The 20,086-nt window shown below is 47.1% G+C and overlaps 1 protein-coding gene and 1 long non-coding RNA gene across 3 annotated transcripts; one reads left to right on the top strand and one right to left on the bottom strand.

Annotated features, from left to right (window-relative positions):
* Positions 1-1,842: 1,842 nt before the first annotated feature.
* On the bottom strand, positions 1,843-11,216 carry LOC121032862 (uncharacterized). 2 transcript variants are annotated; one of them, XR_005791563.1, is made up of 4 exons: positions 11,131-11,216; positions 6,564-6,787; positions 4,382-4,517; positions 1,843-1,951 (listed from the first exon to the last, which is right to left on the bottom strand). It is a non-coding gene; the product is annotated as an uncharacterized LOC121032862 (long non-coding RNA). The 2 variants fall into 2 exon arrangements; XR_005791562.1 differs by lacking the exons at positions 1,843-1,951; positions 4,382-4,517 and adding an exon at positions 4,648-5,498.
* PMAIP1 (phorbol-12-myristate-13-acetate-induced protein 1) lies at positions 10,105-14,270 on the top strand. The gene is made up of 2 exons (XM_040478662.1): positions 10,105-10,350; positions 12,674-14,270. Exons 1-2 carry the CDS (start codon positions 10,293-10,295, stop codon positions 12,778-12,780), a joined length of 165 nt encoding a protein of 54 aa, XP_040334596.1. The 5' UTR covers positions 10,105-10,292; the 3' UTR covers positions 12,781-14,270.
* Positions 14,271-20,086: the final 5,816 nt, after the last annotated feature.

Raw genomic sequence — 20,086 nt, 5'->3', positions numbered from 1 at the left:
CGATTTCATGGTTGGTTGAGTTCGAGCCCCAAGTCGGGCTCTGTGCTGACAGCTCAGAGCTTGGAGGCAGTTTCAGATTCCGTGTCTCCCTCTCTCTCTGCCCCTTCCCTGCTCACACTCTGTCTCTCTCTCTCCCTCTCTCAAAATAATAAATAAACATTTAAAAAAATTAATAAAATAAAATAAAATAAAATATCCTAAGTTAAAAATGCATTTACTACACTGACATCAGAGCTCGGCTGCGCCTCCCTCACCTGAGCTCCGACCACTGACATGAGCCCGCCGTGGCGCAAAATCCTGTCACACGAAGCCTGTTTGAGAACCAGGTGTTGACTGTCGTGTGTGAAGAACAGGACGGCGTGTGGGCACAGGTTGTCAGCGACCCCACGATCAGAAGTGGCACAATCTACGGACCGAGCCAGCCGGGCATCCCATTAATGGGTATTTTTTAAACATTATATTTTCTAAGTGGTTGTTGCTGGACTGTAAGACTATTTTAATTTTTTTTAACGTTTATTTATTTTTGAGACAGAGAGAGACAGAGCATGAACAGGGGAGGGTCAGAGAGAGAGGGAGACACAGAATCTGAAACAGGCTCCAGGCTCTGAGCTGTCAGCACAGAGCCCGACGCGGGGCTCGAACTCACAGACTGCGAGATCATGACCTGAGCCAAAGTCGGCCGCTTAACCGACTGAGCCACCCAGGCGCCCCTGTAAGACTATTTTAGAATACCGATGTGGTATCTGACTTGACATCTTTTATAATTTCTCATGGCTTTTCTTCCTCACTTTGTGTCAGAGTGCTGGGGCTGCTGATTTCACACCGGCCTCCTCTCTCTCTCCCTCCTCCCTCCCTCCCTCCTCCCCTTCCTCCCTCCCTCCCTCTCCTTCTCCAGCATTGTCCACCTGTCCTCTCCCCCACATGGATAGCTGGGGGTGGGGGATTCCTCCCGGGCACTACCCCCTCCCTTGTCCTGTCTGGGAATAAGAATAAGCAAGAATAAACTCTCACTCCATTTTTTCCCTTGAGCTCTGGCAGGTGGCTTTTTCATATTTGCTTTGACTCCAGGGACGATCAGAGATCCCCAAAAGCTTTAAGCAGAGAAGGGATCTTGTTTTGATTAAAAAAAAATTTTTTTTAAAGTTTATTTATTTTTGAGAGAGAGAGATTGAGAGAGAGAGAGAGAGAGAGAGAGAGAGAGAGAGAGAGTGCAAGCAGGGGAGGGGCAGAGAAGGAGAGGGAGACACAGAATCTGAAGCAGGCTCCAGGCTCTGAACTGTCAGCACAGAGCCGGATGTGGGGCTCGAACTCACAAACCAGGAGATCATGACCTGAGCTGAAGTCGACGCTTAACCGATGGAGCCACCCTGGTGCCCCAGATCTTGTTTTTTAAAAATAAAAATCTGCTCCACTCTGGAAGCAGTGTGGACAATGGGTAGAAAGCCTGGAAGAAGGGACAGGGGAAATTAGCATTAGAGAAAGTCAAGCTGGCTCCCTTGTGAAGAACAGACAGAAGAGGGGTAGGGTACAGGGGTGGGGGTGGGGGTGGGGTGCAGGGAGCCCCTGCAGGGGCCCAGGTGAGTGGATGAACCGGTGTAGAGCGAGCCAACAGGCGTTCAGGATGATTTCAGACAGACTGGCTGTGAAGGTGCCCGAGAGGGAGGGAGGAGGGTGAGTCCTGGGTCTTCGGCCTGGACATCTGGAGGGGGTGGGTGGGGTAAGAGTAGGTCAGGATGGGCTGCGGGAGCGCGTGAGACTGGGCAGGGGGAGAGAGAGGGGTGGGCGGAAGGCAGTGGCCTCTGTCAGAAGGGAAGCAGCTGAGAAGGGCCCTAGAAGGAGAAGGAAAACAGAACGCTTCGGACAGTGCCCAGCTAAGTGTGTTCATCATCATCACCTCTTCCTCTGAGCATCTCAACTTTTAAATCTGGAGGTTTGTTGCTGAAGAGAAATACTTTTATAGGAAAAAAAAAAAAAAAAGAGGCAGATTGCAAATGCCCAGCATCTGTGATCTCTTCTGATTACTGTCAACCTTTTTTTTTTTTTTTTTACCGTTTTTATTTATTTTTGAGACAGGGAGAGACAGAGCATGAACAGGGGCGGATCAGAGAGAGGGAGACACAGAATCTGAAACAGGCTCCAGGCTCTGAGCTGTCGGCACGGAGCCCAACACGGGGCTCGAACTCACGGACCGCGAGATCATGACCTGAGCCGAAGTCGGCCGCCCAACCGACTGAGCCACCCAGATGCCCCTTTCTTATCAACCAGTAACTAGATGTAATGAACTAAGCGTAGAGTAAGAAGTTTTGGATTATCATGGCCACTGGCTTACTTCTTAGCACTGCAAATTCAGGCAAATGATAGTAATCTTCAGTTTTGGTTTTCTCCTCTGTGTGTGGAAAAGTGAAAACCTAGTCCACACAATTGTTTTAGAGTGGAAGGTCCTTCCCAACATCCCATTAATGGCCAGGGATTTTACTCAACAAATATTTGCTGAGGTCTGCTCATGTGCCTGGTACCATAGGTCTAGGTGCTGGGACCAGGAGAGAACACGCCATATAAGGTGTGAGCACATGTCAAGTTTGAGTTCAGAAGGGGAACCAGACAGTAAACAAGTCGGACAACTAAAGAAAATAGATCTCACGGTAGAGAGTCATATGGAGGGTAGGGGTGGGCAATTTTAGACAGGATTGTCCGCGGCGGGGGGGCTTGCCAAGAGAGTAGCATTTGTTCTGAGACCTGAATGGCCGGAATTATCTATCTAGTTATGGAAAAATCAGGAGAAAGCATTCTAGGCAGAGTCCAGGGCGAGGGTAAAGGCTCAGAAGCAGGAAGGGATTCGGTGAGTTAGAAGAAGGCTCAACGAGGTGGGTATCAGTGAGATGCATTGGCGGCCCCCTACATGTCATTCCCAAGGCTCACAAGTCCACTAGGTCAGTGACACAGAGTCCCCCCTGGGGTGCTGTCGGCAGATGGAATTAGGCATGGCTGAGGGTAAGCAAGAATTCCGCCTCCATTTCCACGTCAGTGTGCCGGAGTTGACGTTGTACCTTCTGCTAAAGGCAGCAACCATCCCTACAGCCGGCTGAGAATTCTGCTCAAAGGTGTAACACTCAAAGCTTCTGGACACTCGGAACATCTTCTAATTTCTAGTTCCCCTCTCGTTTATCAATCGTGTTATGTTTTGCCCCTTCTGCCTCTTGTCGATCATGAGAACCAAGAATTTCAGCCCTGCCTCTTCCCATTCCGCCGGGCAAATGCTATGGGTCGGATTGTGAATGTGTTATCACGGTTTTTATCCTTTTTTCCTAAGACTGTTTATCCTGGAGGTCCAGGCTTCTTTTGTCTCCTGAGGATAATTAACAAGTCTTTTTTTTTTTTTTTTTTTTTTGCCCCTTTCCCTACTTGTTTTTTTTTTGTTTATAAAGTTTATTTATCGAGAGAGAGAGAGAGAGAGAGAGAGACAGAAGAAAGAGAGAGAAAGAGCAGGGAGGGGCAGAGAAAGAAGGAGAGAATTCTAAGCAGACTCTGCAGGTCAGCACAGAGTCCAGCTCGGGGCTCGAACCCACCACCTGTGAGATCATGATCGGAGCCAAAACCAAGAGTCGGCCGTTTAACTAACTGAGCCAACCAGGCGCCCCCCTACATAATTTTTTTTAATTGTGAAATATAACGCTTATCCAATAAAAGCAATGTACAAATTATTTTCACTTAACTATCTTGTAAAAATATTTCCATGTGTCATAATTTCATAACAAATGAGATTCCATTTTTAATTATTTGCTAATTCATATATATTTTATTTCTTTAACTAGACTCTACACTATTTGAGGTCAGGTATCATCTTTCTAAATTAATTAACTTATTTTTGAGAGAGAGAGAGAGAGAGAGGCAGAGCACATGAGCAGGGGAGGGGCAGAGACAGAGAGAGGAGAAAGAGAGAATCCCAAGCAGGCTCCGTACTGACTGCCAATGTGGAACCTGGTGTGGGGCTTGAACTCACGAACCGAGAGACCATGCGTCAGAAGCTTAACTGACTGAGCCACCCAGGTGCCCCGGGTATCATTTCTTAAGTGGTTTTTCATCCTCTCCATTAGTGTAGAAGCTTGTGAAAATGAGGATTTTCAGGCCAGGGCCCCATGGATTGTGAAGCACACTAATAATGTGAGATCAAGTCTCCATTTTAAATTGATCCTGAGGTTGTAGTTACACAGATTACACTTAAACAATCATTGTTTTCTACGCACACAAGACTGAATTGCCTTGCTAGCAGTTATTCAATAACCACCTAAAAATCATTTTATCATCAGATGCTCTGGATGCTAATAAACACAGCATTTCCTAATCATGTCTTGATTAAATCCTCTAAGTCAGTTGAACTTACCAGTTGTTGAAAATCAACAGCTCAGCTAAAATGCTCCGATACCGACTGATTTCCACTGTTCAGTTGATACTTGTTGAGCCATAACACTGCCTATTTCTCTTCTGGAATCTTCACAGATGAATAAAGCACAAACATGCTTGATGATCGTTATTTGTGATTATCCAGCAAGAAAACAGAAAAAAATATATTAATTGGGGGAGGGGGGAGAGCACGCATCACCATGTGCGCAAACGGAGGAGCAGCAGAGGGAGAGAGAATCCCAAGCAGGCTCCACGCTCAGCACGGGGAAAGAGGGCTCGATCCCACGACCGTGGGGTCATGACCTGAGCTGAAATCAAGAGTCAGACGCTCAATGGACTGCGCCACCCCGGTCCCCCAAACATAACATTTGTAAACCAGAGAGAAGAAAATGAAGCATAGAAACTTTGGGGGATTAAACAAATTTAAAATGCGGTCCAAATTTTACAATGTGCTTATACGTTGCACTAACGAAAATTAAATTTGCTTTCAAGCTCCACCCAAGAATTTATCAAAAACTCATTTGGCCTTGTGAGTGAGAAGCCTGGGGGTGGGACGAAGGGAAGGCATCATACCACAGTCTCCAACTAAGATGTGCATGCCTTCTGTGGCTGACAGGTGTCCTAAACCTGTTCCCTTAGAAGCCATCTCATTTCTTATCTTAACCACACTACTCTGGAGCTTTATTTCTGGCCGCTTGAACCCACTGTCAAGTTTACTAAGGGCCTTTTGGTTTACAAATTGTGCAAATTGCAAATAGGATGAAAGAAAATGTATATACAGAAATTTTTAAAAGGCCCTTGATAAGGGAGATGTGATGGCTTGAGCTGCGTCCCTCAAAAAGATATGCTGAAGTATACGGCCCCCCCATCTCATCATCCCCTACCTCCATCTATGAACGTAAACTTATTGGAAAACACGGTCTTTGCCGATGGAGTCTCATTAAAATGAGATCCTATTGGAGCAGGGAGGACCCTCAAACAATGACTGATGTCTTCGGGAGAAATTTGAAAAGAAGGCCATGTGAAGACTGAGGCGGAGATTGGAGCGATGTATCTACAAGTAAAGGAAGGTCATTACTGCAGGCGACCACGGGAAGCTGAGAAGACAAGGCAGATTTCCTCCCATTGAGACCCCAGAGAGAGCACAGCCCTGCCCATACCAAACCTTGATGTCAGCCTCCAGAATTGTGCGGGGATGAACTATTGTTTTAAGATTTTATTTTATTTGTTTAAAGTAATCTCTACGCTCTGTTCCCAAGGCGGTGCTTGGACTCGCGACTGTGAGATCAAGAGCTGCCCGCTCCACTGACAGAGCCCTCTGGGTGCCCACGCTCCCATTGGTTTAAACCCCTCAGTTTGTGGTACTTTGTCGTGGCAGCCTTAGGACCCTAATATAGGAGAAAATTATAATCGTGCTGAAAAATATCAAGTCTTGCTCCAATAGAATGTGGTCCTATCCTAATCAGGAAATGTGGGAATTTTATTTTCGTATTTTTTTTATTGGCGGGAGGTTGGCGGGTGGAGAAGGGCAGAGGGAGGGAGAGAATCCTAAGCCGGCTCCACGCTCAGCACAGAGCCCAGCATGGGGCTCGATCCCACGACGCTGGGATCACGGTCTGGGCCGAAATCAAGAGTCAGACACTCAACGGACTGAGCCACCCGGGCGCCCCATGGAAATGTGGGGGTTTTGATGAGACAGGGGTTAATACTGTGACTGTCCTTGTGGACACTACCATCTTGGAGGAGGATGACCACAGCACATATCTTCATGAGTCACAGCGTCACACCTCTTAGCTCAGCTCATCTAGTAATAGTGCAGCCAGAGTGAACTGTCTAGAGTCTGACCCTATCACCCACATGCCTAAACCCTTCAGTGGTTCCCCCGGGGGCCCCCCCCCCCCAAATAATACACAGACTCCTGAGGTGGCTTCCGTCTCCACTCGCCTCTCACCCCTTCCTCCTCACACTGCCCTGCAGTCTTTGCCCAGAACATACTTCTTTTCTTTGGCCTCATTGCTTAGCCGATCCCATTTATGCCTCAGTCCCTTTCTACGCAGATGTCCTTTCCTGCCCCATGGCCCTCCGGGGCCGTCCCATAGTCCCCCATCATTTCCGTGGGACAGCCTTGACGCACATCTCCTTGTAACCGCCTGTGTTCTTACCTGTATCACCCTCTAGCCTTTGCTACTCAAAGCGAGGTCCCGGGGACAGGCACTAGGGCATCACCAGAGTTTGTGGAGCTCAGGTAGATTTTCACCATCAGATGTGCATTTTCACCAGAGACTTGGGTGGTTCTCATGCACATTGGCTTTGTGAGGTGTTGGTCTCTTCAGCATAACCTCCACGGGGGGTAGGGAGCACTGTCTCCCAGAGCCCAGCACAGTGGCTGTTTAAAGAGAGATGTAACTGATGAATGCATCGGGCCCATTTCCTTTAACCAGCGTGCCTCGCAGGAAAAAAACAATGACCAAACTAGAAAAAAGCAAGTCTCCTTTTATCGGAATACAGAGACTCAGGTCCTTAGCCTGTCTGTATTTGTCACAGCTCTCTTGAAATTCCCCCTTACATCTGTCATATTCTTTGTCTTCCTGTCAAATCCTATTTTCTGCACGAAACACGCGAATGACTGTTCTATTACTAATCATGTTTTCTGTTCTGTTTTGTGTTTTTTCTTTTTTTTTTTTTTTTTAGTAATTAAAAAAAAACGCTCTCATGACAACACAGGCATAGCCAGGTTTACACTGTTATTATTTTTTTTTTTTTAATTTTTTTTCAACGTTTATTTATTTTTGGGACAGAGAGAGACAGAGCATGAACGGGGGAGGGGCAGAGAGAGAGGGAGACACAGAATCGGAAACAGACTCTAGGCTCCGAGCCATCAGCCCAGAGCCTGACGCGGGGCTCGAAATCACGGACCGCGAGATCGTGACCTGGCTGAAGTCGGACGCTCAACCGACTGCGCCACCCAGGCGCCCCTACACTGTTATTTTTGAACTTGGTCCATGAAAACTGATACCTGGTAATAGCTTTAAAAATGGTCCTCACCGTTCTTTTTTTCCTCCTTCTCCCTCTCCCCTCCCTACCCCAGCCCCTCCCCTCTTCGCCTTTTCTCCCATTCAACAGATAACTGGGTATTCTAATGCTTCCTGATAAGTCTTTGTGATGTCAGTCCCAGGGGTCAAAATACGCTGATATGTTTCTATTTCTCACAAGCTCTCAGTAAATGATACGTCACTTTTCCAGAGAAGTATACAGGTAAGAGAGCCTTTCCACACTCAGCTTCTAATTCCCTTAATAGAATGTTAAATCTGACAGCTTATGAACCATCTCAAATTTAGAAATCTTTTTTTAATGATTATTTATTTTTGAGAGAGAGAGAGAGAGAGAGCGCGAGCGAGCAGGGAAGGGGCAGAGACAGAGGTAGACAGAGGATCTGAACTGGGCTCTATGTTGACAGCAGAGAGCCAGATGAGGGACTTGAACCCACTAACCCTGAGATCATGATCTGAGCCAAAGTCAGACGCTTGACCAACTGATCCACACACGCGCCCTCAAATCCAGAATCTTGAAAATCCTCCATAAATTGCTGACTTGACCCACCTCTGAAGCCTATCTCCTCTTAGCTTCTCCCCTCCCTTCCCCTCCCAGCAAGCTGAATTTGCAATTCGCTAAAAGGCACCACTTGCCTAAGGTTTGTACCTAGTAGGGGTCACGTGGCCAACAACCTTTTGTAATGATAATGTTCCAGGAGGAGATTGGCACCCTCTCTGTAGGTAAACAACCGTAGGACTGGCTTTTCTTTCGTTGAATGTATTCCCTGCATTTCAGGGTGCACGATGTGGCCAGATGTTTCCTAATTCATCCAGTCAGAAAGTTAATGGTGTTCCTTAAGTATTCAGACAGTCAAAATGAGCCCTGCAAGAGTCCCCGTGGCTTTGGGCTGTGACAAAAGATTTGGAGGCCGCATCTCTGCGGCGCTTCCCAGGTCGGGGGATAACTCCTCAGTGCGGCCCCCTCTTAACCCTCTGAGTGTTTACCACACTCAAAACTACGTTGTTTAAACTCAGGAGGAGTCTGGTTCCACGATGATAGCCTTGTCTATACTTCTGTAGGACCAAGCCATGAATAACTAAATACTTGCAGCTTTGCGTTGATCGGGTGATCTCAGGTAAATAAACAAGCTCAAACGCCTACTGGGGCCACATAATGTAAATGGCAAACGCAACAGGCGGGTGTGTGGCGGATGGGAGCTCCCGCCCCCGGTCCAAGCGGAGAGGTTCCCACACTTCCAGCCAGCTCTGCTCTGCTCGGAAAGGGAGCCCGGGTTGTCAGAGCTTCGCCTTTTACAAAGGACGCCAGAGATCGGGGATTTTAATGTAATCTCTCAATTTTTAAATGTTGGTAACCACTTCAAATCTTCAGAAGACATTTTGCAAGTCAATACCCTGAACCAAAAGCAAACACTCCTGGGAGCCAGACAGCCCTAAGTGGCCAATTTGTAACCTCGCCACTGAACAGTGCAGATAATTAAGACCATTCACTTTCAAAACAATAACAACAACAACAACCCAAACAACAACAACAACAACAACAACAACAACAACAACCACAACCACCCAAAACCCCCCTCCCGTTCTGGGAAGGCCACTGTGGGTACGAACTCCTGCTCCGTAGGGCCCGGCCCAGGTTCAGATCCTGGCACGACTCTCGGCCAATGTTTTCACACCTGTAAAGCGGCTTTTATGGTTAAGAATGACAGTTTCGTAGGGTTGTTCCGGGGACAGAATGAGAAATGGTCTACCGAAGCCCTTATCGTGAATTGGCCCCCAGTACCCTCTCTCCACCCCAAATTACCACTTCTCTTGATAAGAATGGAGTTACTCCTGGCCCGGGCAAGCATCGTGCAAATAACTTCCTATTCCCCAGATACCTCGTTCCCCCGTCCACAAGGGCACTTGACGGTCTACTCTCCTTGTGTTTCTACGCAGCATCCAGATGGGAGAAACATGGACCTATCCGGGGGCAATGTGCTCCACACAGACCTGATCCGGGCCGACAGCTCGTCCCTTTGTCGCCCTACATCGCATCCACACACACCAGCACCCCCACTCAAACCAAAACAGCGTTGGCTTGCTGGCTCCGGGGTTTCAAGCTGGTACTTTCTCGCACGCCTCTGGCATCCTCTCCCCTGCTATGAAAGTTGTCTCCCTTCCCCTGCCCCGCAACTACCCGCCCCCCCCCCCCCGACCAGTTCCAGCTTTCCTCCCCCGCCCCCAACCTCCCGCACTCCTTCCAGGGTTGGCCCGGAGTCTCTAACTGCGGGTTTACGGGAAGCGCCGAGCGCCCGGCCTCCCCACCCCCAGCCTTCCCGCCACGAGAACTTTCCCCTCTCGCGACTCCCGGACTCCCGCCACGACCGCGACCTCGGGCGGGCGCAGCCTCTCGGCCCCGATCCACCCCCCCCCCCCCGGCCCCTTGTCCGCGACCGGAGCGATCCGGGGGCGGGGCAGGGTCTCCGCGCCGGGAGCGCTGAGCCCCCCGCCGCGGACCGGCGCCGCCGCGGACCGCGAGCGAGTCCGGGCAGGTCCTCCCCACGCGGCTGCCCTCGGGGGGGTGGGGGGGGCGGGGACAGGGGCGGGCGCAGAGTCAAGTTTCGCTACGTCACCGTCCCCGGGAAGTCCCCATAAGAGGAGAGCGCGGGAGCCGGCCGGCGCTCAGACCTGAGGTGCGCGCGCGCGCCTGTCGTCGCTGGTAGAGTTGGGTCCCGCCGCCCCGGTCCGGCCCGTCCCCTGCGCGCGTGCAGCTCGCGTGCCGCCGCCCCGAGGTGTTCGGGGTAGGGGACCGAGAACCCCGGGCTCCTGCGGCACGGTGGCCGGCGGCCGCTGGCGGAGATGCCTGGGAAGAGGACGCGTAAGAGCGCGCAGCCGAGCCCCGCGCGGGCCCCGGCAGGTAGGGAGCAGCTGGGTCCCGCTGAGAACCCGGCCGGGGCCGGGGCCGGGGCGGGGGCCGGGGCCGGGGTCTCGGTCGCGGCGGGCTCAGTCCGTCGGCACGCGGCCTCCGGGTCGGGCAGGTCTGCGCCCCTGCATGTGCTTTGGGGGCGCCTCCAGGAAGCCCTGCGGGGTTTCCCCCGGGACCGTGGAGACGGCGCGGGAGGAAACCCGATTTGGGATGCAGATGGCGGTTTGGGCGGAGGAAGAAAGCCTCTTCTTCGCTTGCTTCGCTTGCCTCGCTTGCTTTGCATCCCCAGTTGCTCAGCCCTGGGGCCGCGGGGAGGAAAAGTGCAAGTGCGGGCGACCATCACGAGGAGAAAGTCATTGTCACGGCAGGTGGGGGCGGGAGAGAGGCTCGGGGAGCCTCCAGCGCTTCCTGAGACTAGCCCTCTTCCTCCTGAGGCGAGGACCATGGAGGTCCCCACTCTGAGTGTGGCCACTCTCGGGCCCCCCAACGCAAAAAAGCAGTACTTGGCTTGGTACCTTCACGCTTCCCACAAAGGACTGATGGAGCGCTACAGAGGCCCTGCGAGGACCACTGCGGCCAGGAGCCTAGAAAGTTTTGCCGCTTTGTTAAAAGTGCAACATGTTAACAATCGTTATTATTGCGGGGATGGGATAGGAGAAGAACAGGAGTTGGTCTGCAGTGGTTTTTAATCCATCCACTTTCCCCTCCTCCCCACATATAGCCCCATCAAATAACTTTTCGGGGCCCCCCCCCCCCCCTTCTAATTCTTACCAAACAAGGCAGTCATCTGCCAAGGGGCTGTAGCGAAGAAGGCAGAAAGGCTCTGGGCTCGAAATCCGTCCTACTGCTATTGCATCAGACGATAATGGCCCCCTTTTAAAGTTGGTTTCGCTTTATAGAGCCCCTGAGGCGTGCAAAGGAAGTGGTGATTGACGATACGGCCAAGGCTAACTCGGTACCTTGTTGCTGTCTCCCGGGTCTTGCTTGGGAGGGAGAAAGCTTGGCCTACCCTTTGGGAAGTCCAAGAATTCTCCTGTTTTGGGAAGGCCTAACCTGAGAATAACCTGCCTGCCATTTAACTTCGTTCCCAGTAATAAGGGCCCTCTTAAACTTAATTAGATAGTAATACATTGTTTAATTGAGATATAAGTGACCTGTGACATTGTATTAGCTTTGATGTGGTATATGCATATATCAAATGATGATTTGACATATGTATACATTGTGAAATGATTCCCATAATAGGTTTAGTGAAGATCGCCACTCCACCTAGTTACAATTTTTTTTGTTACTACATTTGTAGAAGTGTAATTAATAAAGATTTAGGAAACAACTAGCTATTTTCTGCCCCCTTTTTTGGTGAAAGGGATCATTTTTTTTAAACTCTCCTAGTAATCCTTTTTCTTCAATTAATATTTGTTTAATTATAATATCTCACGTTTCAAACGTAGTACACATGTGAGTTAAACGTTGTATTTTCTGCTTCACTCATAAAGGCAACAGATTGGTACAAATTTGGTTTGTCAAAAGCACACTTGACACCAATTTATGTATTGGTGTTATTGTATGTTAGCCAATTTGATGATAAATTATATTAAAAAAAATAAAAGATTATTGGCCCCCAAAGAAAAAAAAAGTATAGGAAGATTGTATGAAAAAAAATTGGTTTGTAGGAAGAATTTGATTTACAGTAGAATATAAATTTCTAAGTTATTTTAGAGAATGTGGGCTTAATTTGGATACAAGATTTTATGAGACTTACTAGATTTCAAAGAGTTTTTTTTTTAAATGGGGATAAGAACACATTTGGATTTGCCTATTAATGAAGGCATAATATGAGCTGTGAATTACTGCCATTTATAAAATAAATCCTACTTGAAAACAACATAAAAAAGTTTAGAATTCCGACTTCTGTTCCCCCAACCAGCCTTAAATGAGAGAGAAAAGGATGACATCATCTGAGGCTGGCAAAGACTCACTAAACTGCGGTGTGTGACATAAATGTCCCTATTGAAAGAAAGATGACATTTGCCTCATCCGGTATGCGTTAAAAAAAAAAAAAAAAGACTTCAAAGTAAAAGTCTTCATTCTTACTGTAACTGTTGTTTTTTTGTTTATGAGTCACACCGTGTTAACATATGTCGTGTGTGTGTTCTAAGTAACCTTTCTCACGTTCAGAAAATGGGTGTGCTTAGAGCTAAAGTTGACATAAACGCTTCACTGGATGCACGCTCAGCTTGCCCCTCGGATGGGGCTCTTGCCGGTTACAGTTTGTCATGTCAGCATGATTTTGATGGTTTGCTTTCCTTTTCAGAGCCCGAAGTGGAATGTGCCATGCAGCTCCGGAGATTTGGAGACAAACTGAATTTCCGACAGAAGCTTATGAATCTGATATCCAAACTCTTCCGCTCGGGAACCTGACTGCTTTGGGAGCTTTCGAATGAGGAGATGGCTTTGAGACGGAAGGTTCCCCAGTGAATGCAAATTTCATCAGTTAGAAGAGACTGCCTCGTAATGGAGGTTGTGAGGGAGATCTCACTTGCTTTGGATGCCCTTGGAAACCAGGATGGGATACATCCAAGAGGATTTCTGTCGGGGATTTCCCAGAAGTCATTTTTCTGAGGCTCGGGAGAACGCTATAAGACCACTTTGTTCATTTGTAAAGCAAGAATGGAGGAACTGTGCAACATAAGGAATGAATTACTTATACCTTGAGTTTTTACTTCGAAAATTAGTCTGGTATGTGTGCTGAAGGTTGCTGCCCAGGGGTGCTGGCAAACGGATAACGGTGGGCAAGGGCAAGAAAGAGCAAATGTTCAGTGTTGGTTTTCACTTTTGGAAGACAGAAAAGTGCTGTATAGTCTTCGGTTTTTATATTACCTTGTTAAAAGTAAAGATTTCATTCTGGAAACACAATGTCATGGTGAATGTTGATCCCGTAGGTCACTACAAAATATAGGGTAATTTGAAAGCTTTTTCCTTTTGACTCAAAATGTATTGCTTCTGTTCGGATGACCCTTCATTGAATTATGTTCCTCTGAATCTTCGCTGGAAAGTCTGTACTTGGGAAGAAATGTGATAGAGATGTTATATGGTGCCAGTAAGATTCTTACCGGTTAGAATGTTACAACATAAAGAACGTGGGGATTTGCATACTGAGAAATAATGGGGGGAAAAAAACGATTTAGGCTTTCTACTGCTGTAATTAAAACTTAGTGAAACAAAAATTCTCAAGTAACTTGATAGGAAAATGAATGTATTTCTAAAGAAGTTTTGAAAATCTGTAAGTTGCCTTTTCTCATACTAGTCAGTGTACCTCTTGCAAGAAGTGGTCCTTTAAAAGAAATTAAGCATGTTTTACATAGGATATACTTTTTTAAAAAAAGAATGGATTGCTCATCCAGAATGGAAATCTCGTCTATATGTGTAATTTGCATTATAATAATACGTAGGTTCTGTGAAAGGTATCATGAATTCCCCCCTTTTATTGTTAGAAGGCCAGACTACTGACAAAGCCCCCAAATACATAAAAAAGAAATAATAATGTCATGATTGAATTTCAGCAAGAATGATCTTATTTATTTTACCTATTTATAATTAAAATATGTTGTTCAGTTTCAAAGCGTATTCGTTAAAGTTACATTTTTAGATTATGAGACCAGGCTTTCATAAGTACTTGAACAGTAAGAATGTTTTCATGATAGGCTGTAGTCACTTTAGATGAAAAATTACCTCAGTATCTGTTTTTCTGCAGTGTTACTTAAGGCTGTTAGTTTATTTCGTGGCAACGATGTTTTTTGATCTGTCTGGAGGCAGATCTTTTGCCCTATGGATATTTATGGTCTGTAATTGTATTTATACAGGTAAAACTTTATACTGTAGCTGTAAACTATTAAAGATTATCACCAGTCTTGGCTGCGTGTTTACTTCGGTCACGTAAGCTGCCGAATGTTCCTTACGAAACCAAAATCGTTTCACCGATTTCCGTCTGCAGGCACATGGCTGATCACCGCCTCCTGGGTTCCAGCTCTGGGGCAGGAGTGGAAAACACGGGGACGTTTAGCATGACTTCTGCTGTCAAGGGACTTACGGTTTAACTGGCAGAGGAGATAGCGGAAAAAGAAGATATTCGTGCCAGGCGTGGGTCTCGAGTGCCCTCGCAGTACTGCCTGGAGAGTGATTTATTTAAAGGAGACTTCAGAGATGTGGGACCTCATTAGAGACCCGGGGAGCCCTCCTTGGCCGCCCTGGGGCCTCTGCCTTGGCAGTTTCCTTTTAGATGGCCTCACGCTTCACCCCTCTTCCGCCCCCACCCCGAGCAGCAAGTATTGCTTCATCCGAAGCCAGTCGTGTGCAGAAGTAGGTGTCACTCGAGTGCCCTTCCAGTGTGAGTGAGAACTCCAAAGATCCTCCTAATTTGTAGCTTGGAACTGGATGGCGTCTTCCTGCTGAAAGTGTGGAATGTGTATGGCCTCCCTGAGCTGGGGAGGGAGAGAGGAGGGGCTTCAGGAGGAGGGTGACCATGGGAGAGGGAGAGGGTGACAGCCAGCCGGGGACCTGGGAGGGGGAGATGAAGGGCTGCCCCGGGGCATCTCAGGAGGAGGGCTTGGGGGCAGGGGGGCGATTGGCTCTGTAAAGGGTGGGGGATCTGCAGGATTTGGTTTGAGCCTCTCTGGAAGAGTGACTCCTGTCCGATTGCCTCTTTGGAGAGCCGGAATCGAACCCTTGGTGTTAATTAGGTTTGCTACGAGCTGCCTTGCTGCTCTTTTATACAGGGAGTAGCAGGAAAGCCTTGAACAGCTCACAATCTTCAGGTTTGAGAACTATGTATGTTCTGAGAACTCTTTTTTTTTTTTAATTTTTAAAATGTTATATTCATTTTCTGAGAGCGACAGCATGAGCGGGGGAGGGGCAGAGAGAGGGAGACACAGAATCTGAAGCAGGTTCCAGGCCCTGAGCTGGGACGCGGGGCGCAGACTCCACAAACCATGAAATCGTGACCTGAGCTGAAGTTGGATACTTAACTGAGCCATCCAGGTGCCCTGAAAGGTATCAATCTTTACTTTTTTTTAATGGTTAAAGAAAAAGAAGCCTGAGTTTGAGCAGAGGCCCTGAGAATGCTGTTTCATACCTAGCCTAGCCTGGATTCCTTTTCAACTGAGCTTATGGTTTCTATGGGGCTTGAACCCCTGAATGGGGAGATCATGACCTGAACAGAAGTCAGGCGCTTAACTGACTTGAGCCACCCAGAAGCCCCCCTCCCCCACTCAGGACTCTGAATGTAAAAAAATTCCCACGATGCCCACATCGTTGTAATTGTAAATGCTGACTAACAAAAAGCTACCAGGAATTAAAAAAACAGTTTGACTTGCATTTATATATTTATTATTTTTTAATTTTTTTAAGTTTATATATTTTGAGAGACAGAGCAGAGGAGGGGCAGAGAGAGAGAGAGAGAAAATGCCAACCAGGCTCCATGCTGTCAGTGCAGAGCCTGATGCGGGGCTCAAACTCATGAACCATGAGATCATGACCTGAGCAGAAACCAAGAGACAGACGCCTAACCGACTGAGCCACCCAGGTGCCCCTGACTTGCATTTATATCTAAGAGAAAACCATAACTCGTATATTTGAAAAGTCACCTAGAAATGGCAAAGTGCTATTCGCAAAATGGTTACATAGAAGTATAATTTTGCTTCTGAATTGCTTCTAGTTAGTTTAAAATTGAGCAAGAAGGGGCACCTGAGTGGCTTAGTCGGTTAAGCGTCTGACTTCGGCTCAGGTCATGATCTCACGGTCCGTGAGTTCGAGCCCCGCGTCGGGCTCTGTGCTGACAGCTCAGAGCCTGGAGCTTGTTTCAGATTCTGTGTCTCCCTCTCTCTCTGACCCTCCCCCATTCATGCTCTGTCTCAATAAATAAACGTTAAAAAAATTAAAAAAAATAAAATAAAATTGAGCAAGAAAAAATTCACTGCCTTTTGCACAAACATGTTCGAAATCCTTCACGTTAACAAAGTTACTGTCATTCCCTCCACAGCAAGTGTAAGTGAAGCCTTCCCAGGCTTTGCGTCTTGGATTAAAGCAATAGTGAATCACATTAGCAGAGCGCAGCCCCTCACCCTTTAGACTGTGGCAAAAACTGATGGACCTTTGCGGGGAAAAAAAAAAAATCAGAAATGCAATAATACCAGAATTAAGAAGCTGTGACCACCACTGAGGGAGCTGAAGAAGACTGAATCCCACAGAAACTTCATTCTGAATCCTAAATATACTAAACCGCTGAAAAATTAGTGCCTCTGGGACACCTGGGTGGCTCAGCCAGGTAAGCATCTGACTATTGATTCCCGCTCAGGACATGATCTCACAGCTGGGGAGTTCGAGCCCCACATTGTGCTCTGTGATGCCACTGCAGAGACTGCTTGGGATTCTCTCTCACGCACTCTCTGTCCTTCCCCTGCCCTCATGCTTTCTCTCTCTCGCTCAAAACAAAAATAAAACAAACAAACCAAAAACCCCAAACACAACACAAACAAAACCACAAACACCGAAAACCAAAACCAAGCCAAAAAGCAAAAAACCCTTAAAAAATAAAAAGTGTGCTTCAAATGTCAAGAAAGCTAGCACCTATAGGGATGGAATTTCTTCTGAAGTTATGTCCTTGTATCATTTGAATGGGTCATCAGGTTAAAATGGGCTATGCTGGGGCGCCTGGGTGGCGCAGTCAGTTAAGCGTCCGACTTCAGCCAGGTCACGATCTCGCGGTCCGGGAGTTCGAGCCCCGCGTCAGGCTCTGGGCTGATGGCTCAGAGCCTGGAGCCTGTTTCCGATTCTGTGTCTCCCTCTCTCTCTGCCCCTCCCCCGTTCATGCTCTGTCTCTCTCTGTCCCAAAAATAAATAAACGTTGAAAAAAAAATTAAAAAAAAAAAACAATGGGCTATGCTTCGAGGGATAACATGACATGCTTTGGTAAACTTTCTTATGGTGATAGGTTTTTTTTAAATTTATTTACGTATTTAAGTAATCTGTACACTCCGCGTAGGTCTCAAATGCATGGCCCCAGGATCAAGAGTTGCACGGTCCCCGGACTGAGCCCGCTAGGGACCCCCTCCTATGCTGATAGTTTTATTTGAGATGTTTTTATCAGCTCTCCTACCATCACTAATCGAGAAAACAGGTATCAAATTGTGTCATTTACATTTACACAAACAATTTAAGAGAAAACCGGCAAAAACATCTCAGTAATTCAAAGATTTTGCATCGTCAACACACTACAGCTATAGAGCTTTATCATAGTCTCTCCCAAAGCAAGTTTTCCTTTTTTTGGTGAATTTATTTATCTCTGTGTATGTGTCTCTCCTGTGCTTAGGCGAAATGCCTGTATTGTCTCTCTACAAATATTAAATACTGCCCAAATAACCCATCATTTCAGGGCCTGTGGGGGCTGGGCAGGGATGCAGGTAGGAAACGGGGAGGAAAGAAGAGGGGTAGAAATCTCTTTGTGCTGTAATTTGCAATTACTAACTAAAGGATACAGAATTCCCATCAAAACCTTTAAAAAGAAATTTTCAAATTTTTAGCATGTTGAGTCTATACTTATTCCACTATCTCGTGTGTACAACTGATTCCATATGTGCTCATGGCACTCATTAATGAATACTGTAATATTTTATTTTATTTTTTTAAGTAAGCTCTGTGCCAAACATGGGGCTTGAACTCATGACCCTGAGATGAAGAGGCACATGTCCTACCAACCGAGCCAGCCAGGGCCCCCCCCCCCCCCCGAATACTGTCATTTTTTGTGTAAATCGAGGGGATGAGAAAGAGTTCTAAAGAAACAATGAAGAAGAGGAAACAAACACTCAAATCATGGCTTTGTCACTTTTCAGCCCTGAGAACTTGGCAACTCATTAGCTTCTCCTAGCTTGTGCTCTCGCAGGTAAAAAATGGGAATAATACTTCCTATGGCAATTGCGTGAGGACTGATGACACACGCGGGCGGGGGCGGGGTGGCGGGAAACAAAGGTCGTCTGTCATCTATCACCTCTCTCTTTATCATCTATCTATCAATGTATCTATGAATGAGATAAGTTGTTTTCTTCAGTCTAAAGACTCTGTGTGCTGTGATTTGGGCTGTTTAATCCCTTGCAATAACTCTGCCCCTGCCCCAGCACACACACACACACACACACACACACACACACACCCCCCTTTGGGCTGGAACAGCATAAATTGTTAAAAATCTTGCCAAACTCCTCAAACCTTTGTCAGAGGGAATGACCCAGCAGGAAGATAACTGGCACCTTGAAACAAGTCACCACCGAGCGTGGCCAGCCGTACAGAGTGGAAGCCTGACGCCCGACTTTGAGGGCAAAGCCATCAGTGAGCTTCCAGACCCTGAGCCAGGCAGTCTGTCTGAGCCAGAGTGGTTCCCCCGAATCACCTCTCAGGTCACTTGTGGTTTGAGACAGAAACTGGGACGGCAAAGGGGTCTGGAGACATCTGCCACACGCCTGGTCCTAGCAGACCCGCTCCTGACCTCACTCACGGCACACGGTGAACTGAAGGGTTTGCAAAAAGAAGTAGGAGAGTGGGTGTAAAAAGTCCCCTCCAAAAATCTCTTTTCCAAGTTCTTCTCCTCCACATCGATTGAAGTCCTGGAGGAGGTTGGGCAGAAACATCTTGGACTCAGAAGTATTTTCTTGGACATGAAAAGTCCCCATGTGTTCTGGCTTCCCCGGGGGGTGGTGTCCCTGAGTCTGGGCTGCTTCTTATATGCAGCTGAAAATAGAAGGGGTCACCTGACAGGACACACCCTACCCTGTATCTCACGTCATAGGTCATCGTTCAAGAACAAAACCTGTGTCAGTACGATCCAGGCCCTCTCTCTGTTAAGGACTTTCAGAAATCAGTTTAACAAATTCAGACCTACCGACAGTCTTCTTCCAAATCAGTTGATTTAAAAAAACACCAGAAAAGGGGGAGAATTGAGGAGTTATAGGTGGGGACTTAGGATTCCCTTACTTTGGAAGGCTGGGTCCCCAGACTGCTCCCAGGTGTGATCAGAGACTGCACAGTGGGGAAAAAAAGTTTTTTAAAGAAAGAAGGAAAGAAAGAAAGAAAGAAAGAAAGAAAGAAAGAAAGAAAGGAAGGAAGGAAGAAAGAAAGAAAGAAAGAAAGAAAGAAAGAAAGAAAGAAAGAAAGAAAAAGTCTCACAGTGCATGGAGCCTGGAAAGAAAGAAAGAAAGAAAGAAAGAAAGAAAGAAAGAAAGAAAGAAAGAAAGTCTCACAGTGCATGGAGCCTGGGCTTGGATTTGGGCTGGGAATGGAATGTGCAAATAGCCCTTTGATATTTCTTGTGTCTTAATGAAAGACTTTTTTTTTTCTTTCTTTTCATCAGGCTCTCTCACTAATGACCTCTCACGGAGCTAGGAGATTTGCCCATTTCCAACTTCACATCTATTTTTAAAACCACAAACTTTCTTTCGCCACAATTATCACTGGCTTTGGACTTTGAAATCAGCTACGGTGTTGCCACTTATTCTTTGGAGGACTCTGGATAAATGGCTTCGTCTCCGTTTTCTTATAAAACAGTGTAAGATACACCGGTTTCAAAGCTTCTGGGGGAATCAAACAAGGTGAGAATGTGCATGGTGTGTGGCTCACAGTCATGCTCAGTAAATGCCAGTTAACTTCACTTTCAAGACGGAGGGTTAGATATTAGCTTCCT

The sequence above is a fragment of the Herpailurus yagouaroundi genome, unplaced genomic scaffold, assembly GCF_014898765.1.
Source record: "Herpailurus yagouaroundi ecotype Mexico unplaced genomic scaffold, PumYag 142, whole genome shotgun sequence".
NCBI classification, from domain to species: domain Eukaryota; kingdom Metazoa; phylum Chordata; class Mammalia; order Carnivora; family Felidae; genus Herpailurus; species Herpailurus yagouaroundi.
This window is presented reverse-complemented; position numbering and strand designations above follow the sequence as displayed.

Coding starts and splice junctions, on each gene's coding strand:
- PMAIP1 (XM_040478662.1), top strand. CDS start 10,293: ATGCCTGGGAAGAGGACGCGTAAGAGCGCGCAGCCGAGCCCCGCGCGG. Junction 10,351..12,673: donor CCCCGCGCGGGCCCCGGCAG/GTAGGGAGCAGC, acceptor TTTCCTTTTCAG/AGCCCGAAGTGGAATGTGCC.